Source organism: Crocodylus porosus, unplaced genomic scaffold (genome assembly GCF_001723895.1).
Source record: "Crocodylus porosus isolate Cpor-Errol unplaced genomic scaffold, CroPor_comp1, whole genome shotgun sequence".
Lineage (NCBI taxonomy): Eukaryota > Metazoa > Chordata > Crocodylia > Crocodylidae > Crocodylus > Crocodylus porosus.
In genome coordinates, this window is record NW_017728948.1 from 14,144,550 (window position 1) to 14,155,868 (window position 11,319).

An 11,319-nucleotide genomic window follows, 5' to 3' on the forward strand; every position below is an offset into this window, starting at 1 on the left:
TGTCCCCAGACCACAGCTGCAGCCTGCCCCATACTACACAGATCAGGGGGGGAGGGGGGACACATGCCCCCCCCCCCAACAAGCTGCTTGTGGCTCTGTCCCGCACCCCCTCTGCCCCGGCTAGTCAGCACCTGCCTCATTCCCATTCCCTCCCTCACCACAGGGGCCTTAATCTGCCCCCTCCACACCTCTTCCCTCTCCTTCGCCCATACCAGACTTATCAGCTGAACGTAGCTGTTCAAGCTGAAGAGCTACATATCAGAAATCAGATCGGAATCAGCCAATATGCATCCTTAAAAATCAGTATTGGCTCCAAAAACCTCTATCAGTTGACCCCTATAAACATTAACTTAAAATGCTCTGTCCATATCTCTAAACTAAAATACTACAGTACACAAAGCCACAGGGTTACAAAAGCAGAAAGCATGGATTGTTAAGGGAAAGGGACTGGAGGGGTTTTGAGGGGTGAGAAAGACGGGAGAAGGGTGAGGTGAGTTGTGTCACAGGGAGAAGGGATCTTGGTTTGTTGTTAATTTCACGTGTGCAGGACAGAGCGGGATTAGAGTGAAGAGCATTGTGTGTAATAGAAAAGACCAACCCAGGCTCAAAACAGGGAAGGAAAAGGAACAACATTCCATGGAGCACAAACTAGACTTGATTTCAGCACCTGGAAACCAGAGGAAAAAAATGCTGTGGCTTCAGGTCACAAAAAATACTATCTAGGAATAATTTAAACATCCCTGTGCCACTGGGAAAGAGAGGAACTTGTGCCAAATGCAAAGTGTAAATAAAGCAACATTATGAAAAATGCTTCTCAGAAGGCAATGAACTTGAAGAAAGCGATGTGGTCATGTCTTGAGCCGCCAGGATCAACTACTTAGTAAACTTACTACTTTTAAGCATTCTTATGGATTGCTTTCCATATCTTGCAATGCTGGTATATTAAAATTTTCCCTATCAAACTGGGCTTGGAAAAATTATGTTTTTTAGTCACTGTTTAAATAAAATCTGCCACAGGAGAGCTCTTTCATTTACAATCCCATTATTTTAAGTAATGCACTAAGGAATATTCAGTGCAAGTGACTTTTTAACCTTTTTGTTTCTGGGTCCAGCTTAAATGCAAAAAATTAGGAATGTTCATTATCTGCAGTGTCTGCAACTTCAGAATCATCCACTAGTATCACCAGGAGTATTGCAACTAAACATGCCTGAGGCTGAATTACCTGTGTGCAAAAAAGAGACTTTCTTCGTTATGCAGTAAAATTATAGTTTCATAGTTTCTAGGGTCGGAAGGCACCTGAGCAGATCATCAAGTCCGACCCCCTGCCATGGCAGGACGGAGTACTGGGGTCAAACGACCCCAGCAAGGTGTACATCTAGCCTCCTCTTAAAGACCCCCAGGGTAAGAGCCAGCACCACTTCGCTTGGAAGCTGGTTCAGACCCTAGCCGCCCTAGCCATGAAGTAGCGCCTCCTGATATCTAGCCTGAATCTACCCTCTGCCAGCTTGTGACCATTATTCCTGGTCACTCCTGGCAGTGCTTGGGGGAACAGGGACTCCCCCAATGCCTGCTGATCCCACCTGACTAGTTTGTAACTGCCACTAATGAGTTCATAATAAAACCAAAGTTCAGTAAGATACCGTAGATGAAAAGATTGTTCAGTTCATTTATGCAATAAACTCTCCTTTTCATCTTGTTCAGAACAGATATTTCACTGACATGAGTCAATCATTACGACCAGGTTACATTCCACCCAGCAAAACAGATATTGCTGAAAGGCTTTTGGATACATTGTATAAGAAGAAAACTGAGCAGCGTGCAAAAAAATATCGACGGGAAAAGTGTTAAATTTGATGGATGGAGCAATGTACACAACAATCCAATAAAATTTCCTCATGTGACAATGGATTGGTTACCTCTCAGAAACAACTGATACATCAGGAAATGCCCAAACTGCAAAGTATGTAAAAATAGCAGCAGTAAAAGCTATAACAAACAGCGAGCAAAATTCAAGTGGTATGTGCGTAGTTGTCACAGTTAATGCTGCAGATATAGCAAAGATGAGAAGAAACCTAGAAGAGCACGAAGCAAACCTGAAACTTATAACATGTCGATGCAGTACTCATTTAATGCACCTTTTAGCCAAAGATTTAAGTACTCCAGGAATAAAGGAAAACATTGGTGAAATTGCAAAATATTTCCATAACAACCAGTTTGTTTCTGCTTTGCTGAAGGCAGCCGGGGGGATCCAAGCTCAGCTCAAACAACTTCCACTTTGGCATTTTGGAAAATTTTCCCCAATGTGACCTGCAATAACTAGTTTACTTCACTAACCACAGTTCATACTTCTAATACTATTGTGACAGGGCGCTTGTGGTGCCTCCACTTTAAGAGATGCAGGAGCCTGCGAGACTGCCAGCAAGTGAAGGTCAGGGCTAATTGGGGGTCAGCTGACCTAGGGAGCCGACAGGTGAGGACAGGCCCAGTGGATGGAGTGAGACACCTGACTCAGGAGGAGGGCTGGGCTTAGAGCCAGTTATAAGCCCAGGCCCTGAGATAAGCCCAGCAGTAAGATCTGGCACCTGCTGAGAGAACAACACCTCAGCAGGAAGACTACAACTCAGGAGCACTATCACAGAGAGGAGCTAAAGCAGTCTGGAAGTTTGGGGAGGAAGCAAGGGGAAGGTTCCTAGGGACACACAGAGGGGTCCAGAGCCTAGTGAGAGGCTAAGAAAGAGAACATCAGTGAGGATGCCATCTGCAAGGCATACGGCATGGTGTAGGGGAGGAACAGAGCCATACAATTAATGCATAAGGCAGGGACCAGAGTTCACCTGGTCATATTTGAAAGTAATTTGGAAAGCTCTGGAGCGTTCTCCCTCATAATAATAATAATAATAATAATAATAATAATAATAATAAATATCAAGGCATGGCGGGCAAATGAAGGGGTGACTTCCCAGAAAGTGAGGGCTCCAGAGGCTTCAAAGCTACCCCTGGAGAAGCACTCTGCCACAACTATAACAGTTAATACTAGTGTTTAATGAATCAGTTGGTTGTATGTGCACCATGTTTTGATTTTTTAAAAAGTGTCTGTATCCAAAACATTAAAATTTTGTTTAATACATTTGAAATGGATGCTTAAATTCAAGTTGTCATCTTAATGCAGCTTGCTACAATCATGAGCAAAAATGTAATCTTATCTAGTGAATAAAAATACATATTTCGCCATATTATGGTATCCTAAAATGTAGGATTTCTAATTCAAATATGTTAAACTATATATGTTTGTATACCTAAGAAATATATGTACCAAATCTATTGTAAAAGCTGGATTTAGTTGTAAACCAGTATGTTTAGATTAATGTATCAACTAATGAAAATATACCTTTTTAATACACACACATTCTAGAAAAGTTGATGAAAAATAAATTTTTTAAGTTAACATGCCAAAAGGCCTATTTATATCAGTCCATGCTGGTGGCTAGATATAGTGTCTCACAGGAGTGTATCCTCCTGTGAAAAGTGAATACCAAATTTAGTGTAAAGGCTCTAAGTACAAAATAGTATGTTATAATGGTTACTAACTACTGAGAATTGACTTACTCTTATTTTGTTTTTAGGGGGGAAAAGGTACAAACGCTAAATACAATTGAAACAGAGTATATAAACTAACACATCCTGATGCCACAAACTGCAATTTCAACTTCTATGCAAATGTGCACATATGGCTAAGTGTCCTATGTATAGAAGAGGCCCAGGAAAGGAAGCTACTTGCTCAAGTCCAATACCTTCAAGAGAAACTGCTCGTAGGAGAGAATGCTACCTCCTTACACACTTTGAAACTGTATAGCACAGCTCCTATCCTGTGACCTGTAGTGGGCTGGAAAAGCATGATTGCCTACTGGCACCCTGGAAGAAATGCAGAGAAAACTCAATGACAGGCAGGGCCTGAAGTATAGGCCAGGAGCACACAGGCCAGATAACTTTGATAGAAGAAGGCAGAAAGATAAATCCGTACTACAGTACTAACATGTATAAACCACCTTAGAAATCCCATCTGTCAGCAGTTATGTATGTGTTTAAATACTCCATTGGCATACACATTTTGCCATCTGCTTTACTAACAAAAACCAAGCACTAGTTCTCCCTGTTCTATTATTTTATTATTATTTAACAGATGTATCCAGGAATGGACACCACGGTTCTACCACAGAAATCTGAACAGCTTGGCTTGTTTAGTCTAGCAAAATGCTGGCTGAGAGGGGATATGTTTCCTGTCTATAAATATATCACGAAGCTAAATGCCAAGCAGGGAGAACTACTTAAAGCTAAATGACAAAGCTGGCACAAGAACAAATGGGCAAGAACAGGCTATAAATATTTAGGCAGAAGACTATAAAGGAAAGCTGTTCACTAGCAGAGAACCAAGATTTTCAAACAGCCTTCAGGTAGTGGCAAACAAGCTACCGAATTATGAGATAGATTTTGACCACTGTATGGGAGGGATTACATGATGCAGTTCTTTGGATTTAATGCAAGAGGCGCCCTTCAGTCCCATAACCCTAACCTGGCTGGTTACAGACATTAAAAAAAAAAAAGAAAGAGAAAAAAGGGGAGGGGGGGAAGCACACTTTACCAGAAGCACCAGTGCATTACTTCGACCCAGCTCTGCAGTATCTGCATAGACCAAATACTTCAGCAGGGACTTTTGGAGCTTTTTTCTAAAGCTAATCCAATCAGCTATTAGATAAAAGTCCCAAAAAAGCAGCATTAAAGTGCCCAATCTATACAGACATCGGGTGAGCTGGGCCCATCTAACACGATGGCTCTTCTGGGCATGGGCGGGGCTCGACATAGAAGCACAAGGAGTGTAAAGCACCAGATTTTGTTGTTGGTTTTTTAGCATCTGTAAGCAGCCCGCACCATATAATGACAGAGTATAAAAGAAGAGAAGAGTCATAAAGTGTCAAGTCTTTTACCAACGTTTGAAACTTGATGGGGGTGTAAAAGAGAAATGAACTGACAGGCACCTCCCTTTATCCTGAGAAGCAATATTCAAACACTAGGAACCTGAACAGGTCAGTTTTAAGGGGCCTGAAAGTCAACCTTAATCCCCCAAGTTCAGGACTATATTATAAAAATACTTTAAAAGAGTGTTTTGATTGCATGGTTTTCAACTGGTATTTCCTTAAGAATAACCTAAATTGCTGGATGTCAATAAAAAGGCATATTTGCCTGATAAACACAAATGTGCCCAACAGGAGTATAAAAAAGAGCAAAAACCAAATATGGTCCTGCAATAAACCTCAAAAAATTACACGAACATTTTCAAAGCTAACCTCTCCAGGTTGTGATTAGTGCAGCTGCTGGAATTTGGAAAGGTTTTCCATAGGGGTCTCAACAGGAATGTCACTTTGTACCAATAATATTGCAATTTTTAACCAAAGACTGTGGAAGAACTGCAGCTTTATAACAGCATCATAAAGTATGAGAAAACACATTTCATAAACCCGGAGAACTTGCAGATTACCATCCTCTCTCAAATCCCTGCTCTTGGGGGAAAAATAAGGGCACATAACCAGATACCAGTCATGCCCAGGGCAGACAGTTTGTGACACTAGCCAAACCGCATCTCCTTTCAGCTTTCAGTCAGGGTCAGCTGATCCGTTTGATCATGCTGGATGTTTCAGCACTCTCCATCATGACACTGTGATTGCACAGGTGCAAGTAATGACATCAACTGGCCTTCACAATAGTTACCATACATAGGTTATTACGTATAAAGAAAACCTCCACAGCTTTATTTCTAGATTTCACCATAAGTTCCTACGGACGGGCAGTTAAAAAAAAAAAATTCTTTTAAACTTAAAATTCACAAATTTTACATCTTGACAACACAGAAACATTAATCCCTATACACCACCTTTTCAGAGTACAACTCTTCCCTCTAATTTCATCGGCTTTGAACCATATTTGAAGATGGATTTTAAAACGTTATGGACACTATTATACCCTTAAAGCAGCAGGCTATAATCTCTCTCTACTGTCGAGCTATTTAAAGTGTGGTACTCCCCAGGACAACTGCCTCAGACTCTTTCCTGACTACTATAAACAAATTAAAATACTTTTAGAATTGTTTAATATACCATATTAAACCACAGGGGAAAAGCAGTCACTTATTATTGTTTTCTACTAACTTTTGCACTTAAAGCAGGGATTAGACCACTGTTACATATGAAAAATAAAGCATTTCTTCCCAAACATTATACCACTTACTCTAGGGACAAAATGAAATTTCTGAAAACTTAAGTGAACCATCACTAGAAGAAAATTAAAAAGTATATATAAACTGAAAGATTCTTCTTTGGAAGAAGCTGGCAACATTATTCTACTGAGAAGGTAAAAAGTATCAAAAATACTGCTTATAAGATGTCCAGGGTCAATTTAAGGCTACAAGACATAATAATATGCATAGCTTAAAATGAGATGAGAGATTAACAAAATAGCCTCAAAGCATCATCTGAGTTAGCATTTTACATTATTAAAAGCAGGAACACTGAGTCCATGTACAGAGGTCAATTTGTGCTTGTAATAACGGACAGAAACTAAATAGTTACAAAGTGAGAAGTTCCAATATAGATTATAGAAACTGTTGAAAATAGATTTCTTGGACATGGAAGCTGGCTCCAGGCCAATCAACTCCCCTGACAAAGATCCTAATTGACGGACGGAGCTGGAGAATGCTGAACACTTTGCATACCTCGGGGGCCGTAGCTCAAAGAAAGCCAACATCAATGAGGAGATCCAGTATAGGATCCAATGTGCCAGCTTTGCCTTTGGAAGACTGTATCATCATGTATACAACGATCACAACATCAGGACTCAAACAAAGCTCCTACTATATACGGCTGTGGTAACCCCAACTCTTCTCTATGGCTGTGAAGCTTGGGTGACCTACAGGGACCACCTAAGAAGCTTGGAACACCTTCACCAGCACTACCTCTGGGAGATCCTTGGCATAAAGTGGGAGGATTATCACACAAATGCCAGTGTCCTCACGGATGCTAACACCGCTAGCATGGAAGCACTGACTATTCAACATAAGCTGCAGTGGACAGAGCATTGTGTGCGCATGCCTAATGTCTGTTTACCAAAATAAGTGCTATACTCCCAATCCAGCCAAGGACAAAGGACACGTGGGGCCCAAGAGAAACACTTCAAGGATACCCTCAATGAGAACATTAAGTGTAGCAATGATACCACCAACTGGGAAAAACTAGTCTGGGACAGGACCACATGGTGATGCCTTGTAAGAGAAAGTACATCTTACTTTGAGGAAAACCATCTCATCCTGGAGGCAGAAAAATGACAGAAATGGAAGGAAAGGAAACAAGACAGAGAAACCTGTGGTCCAACCTTCCCTTTAACCACTACCTGTGACATCTGCCAGAGAGTCTGAAGCTCTAGGATTGGTCCTTCTTAGCCATCAATGGACTCATCAACCCTTTACTTGACCTGAGGGATCACCAACGACAGTGGATCATGTTTGTATTTAAGGAAGGACTTCAAAAATTCATCCATGTCTTTGACCTGTCAAGCCCATCACAATCAACTGTGCAGCTACAGTCCTTTCCTTGAAATTCTGTTCCCCCTTGGCTTCTGGGACTGTCTCACTTCTGGTTCTCTTCCTATTTCTCTAGGCATCCCTGCCATGTCCTTTAAAGCAGGGTTGTCCTACTGGCAGCCTGTAGAACATATCCAGCCCTGCTCAGTCACTACTCCCCACATTGCTCCAGCTGCAACAGCAGCCAGTCTCCCTTCCTTCTCTGACTGCCACTTCTTGCCTCCTGCCTCCCCCACCCCACAACTGTGAGGGGAGGAAGCTAAGGGTGAGTTTGGGGCTGGGAGGGGGAAGTGGGGGACAGGGACACATAGAAATCAGGACCATGCTGGGGGGATTACTCATGTGATGCAGCAGAGCGGATAGTGGAGTGCAATGCAGCAAGGGGTTGGGGGGCAAGGATAACATTTATGAGGTGAGCAGCCCAAAAGCCCATACCTCATCTGGTACCCCTCCCAGGGTACATGGCCCCAACTGGGACACCTGACCCTGGGGGGTTAGAAGTTGGACAGCCCTTCTTTAAAGGATCCTCTTCAGCTTTCTGTGCAAGTTCCACATAACTATTGTTAGCCTCTTTCCCTTGTCTCTTCTCCTACTTCCTCCAAACTATCTCTGGGTAATTTCATCTTTTACCACCAGCCCTAAGTGGCAATTCATAAATCTATGGCTCTCCTCCAGATTCATCTCCTGCACAAACTAACATCTCTGTGCTCTGTATGACTATATCTAATCTTCTATAACAACCAAAACCTACTTGTTCTCCAGTGGTGAAGAAGGGGGTAGCACTGCCATTCTGACCATCAGTAAGGCTCATAACCTAGAAGCCATCTTTGACTCGGATGTCTCTCTCTGTCTTTCTGGTCCTCCAGAACGTGTCTAAACCTTGCCAATTCTTTCTGAATAACATCTACTGACACTATCAAAACTTTGGTTCCAGGCTCTCATCTTTTAAATCTCAAATACTGCAACATCCTTTTTAGGGTGGTTGGGCAGTTCTAGAAACCTGGAGAAATAACATCATTATTTTTCCAATTACTTACGTGTTCCTTATCAACCGCAGTGATGTACAACCGAGACAAGCCCGCTCTCCCACATTACCTGGAAAGATAATTAATTAGTGTACAGATTGACGTTCAAGAAGATGATTGACTTTAACATAGTTGTTTATAACTCAAATATTTAGAAATATATTCTAAGGCACTGTACTACAGATGTAAAACACAAGTTTGTTAAAAGATTCCACAATATTTTCATTTCAATTTTAAGCCTGCTTAGATCCAAAAAGCCTCTGGTGCTAGAATCTCAGCCCTGTAGTCATGTGCAGTGCAGGAGAACAAATCACATATCAACCACAGAAAGGGGAGAAAGGAAGGTTCTGCTTCTTGCTCCTGGCACATTAAAGCTGCCCAAATGTGTACGAACAGGGGAGGCTCTACGGCCTATATCACCTGACACAAAGAGAGGATCTACTGCCTATATCACCTGACACTGACTCTTTAAAAAAAAACCCTTAACTAGGATTACCTCTTTAGGAACCAAGGCAGGCATCCAGGCAAACAAGACCTGTAGATAAACATCTTGCCTCACAGAAAGCCAATAGGGAGAATAACTTGGATCCTTTATTTTAAAATTTGCACACGCTTACAAACTTCAGCACTGATCAGACTGTATACTATTCTGTTCTGAACTACTTAAAGTGCAGAAAAAGTCTAAATGTGAAACAAGTCACTGCAGAGGCGTAAGACCTGATCTTTACTGGAGCACTCAAGATTCTTAGAAGCATTAAGACTACTTAGGTACTGGATGAAGAAGAGGAACTAAGATTATGTTGGCACTAAAGCACATCAAAACTGCTATAATGGGCTTTTTTCTTATGAAGTAACAAGTTAACAATAGTTGTATGTTCCAGTTAAGCGCATGTGACTTACATGCCAATATAATGTATTAAAAATGTTATTATACTATGTACTAGTAAGGCAACTCTCCTGTGATATGAAATGTTCAAAAAACATTTAATTTATCATGATGGTGATGCCATAAGGATGACAATGTTCTGATTTACTATCATCATTTAGCATACACGTTTACATTTCATTTACGATGCAGAATAGAGTACAAAGACTGGAAAGCTCAGATTAGCAGTACCAATATATTCTTACTTTCATTAATATCAACAATTCAAATTAAGCCCAAACCTAGCCCCGTACTGCAGTAACTGAACAAAGATCAGCAGAAGCATAACGTCAATAAAATCCAACCTGTGGGTGACTAGTCCAAAACGAGCGGACTTATCACAATGGACAAGGAACCATTTTGCCAGTCAAGGACTGGGCACAGGCATACAGTTTAGTTTCATAGTTTCTAGGGTCGGAAGGGACCTGAACAGATCATCAAGTCTGCCCTCCAGACAGTTGTTTTCCCTCAACAGTGACTGAATCGTGCAGGTCAGCGTTCAAGGTCACTTGTGAGCAACTGCAAGATCAAGTCACTACCCGAAGTAGTACAAGCTGCAAGGGACAGAGCAGTCTGGACATTACCTACATAAATGTCCTCTTCCCCTTAGCCTGTACTCTGTGTCACTCTTGCTGCAGGATACCTGGGCTCTCTGGGCCTGTCACCTGACCTAGCACAGCGCCTCTGATGGCCAAGTAAGTTGATACTGCATCCATCACTCCCAGTGTTAAAAGGCTAGAGTTTCCAGGGCTTCCAAATAATTTAAACTTGAATAAAAAGCTAGAGGCAATTAATTCACAAGCAGTTGCTTACTTCAGAAAACCTCAGATTTGGCAGTATGAGGGGCTGAGCTTTAAAAAAACCAAACAAACAAACAAAACAAACAAACAAACAAAAAAAACTTACAAGGACAAGTCACAAGAGTATTTGCAAAAAAAATGGTCAAAAGGGTCAGATGATAACACGTCCCTCATTCTGCTGACGTGACGGTTTAACAGTCATGTCAAAAAAAGCCTGGCCATCTTGACAGCGCCTCCACGTCAGTCATTTTACAATGGGGCTCGCAGGACCACGTTTCAGCCCAGGCTTTTAGCTAGGGCTGAAACCAGCCAGCAGGGCTGCGGTAAAGAGGAGAGCCAGAATTGGGAACAGACATCCGGCGGCAGAAGAACGGATGGTCTGAGGAGCAGCCATGAAAAGGGAGAGAGGGGGGCTAATGCCTGCGAAAGGAAGAGTCGAGACAGGAGTGGGCAGATGACATGAGAAGCCGAGGGGCAGCGCAGCATCGCCAGGCGTACAATTGTTATCGCATCTGTACAATAAATGCCAACCCCTTTACGATCAATAATAGTAAAAAGTGTTCAAAGCATACAGTAATTTTTTAGACTGCTGATCAACACCGCACATGTAGTCCCTCTCAGGGAGCCACAACCGACTTTGGGGTTTACCATCGGCACTTCCTTGCAATGGCTGGCCTCCAAATCAAGAAATGCTCCACTGTGGAGGATCTGCCTCTTGCTCGCTCATCCCCTGACATCGAGTAACATCAGGTCAGAGAGAACAAGACTTCTTTGCCTAGGTCTCTTTTCAGCGCCTGAGAGTTTCACAGCAAATTCGATTGTTTTGAGCTGCCAAAAGGATCGTTTCGTATTTAAGCCCTGGCAACGCAGGGACAATGGCTCCCTCTGCGCCACCGCTGCCACGCGGCTGGTGTCACCTTTGGGCTGAGCAGGAGTCGGGG

The 11,319-nt window shown here is 42.3% G+C and overlaps 1 protein-coding gene across 2 annotated transcripts in view; it reads right to left on the bottom strand.

Moving 5' to 3' along the window:
* Positions 1–11,319, bottom strand: part of LETM1 (leucine zipper and EF-hand containing transmembrane protein 1) — a 59,342-nt gene that overhangs the window by 47,708 nt on the left and 315 nt on the right. For both annotated transcript variants that reach the window (XM_019552919.1, XM_019552917.1), the window contains exon 2: positions 8,666–8,723. In XM_019552919.1, coding sequence (XP_019408464.1) covers positions 8,666–8,723 — 58 coding nt within the window. The remainder of the gene's footprint in view (positions 1–8,665; positions 8,724–11,319) is intronic.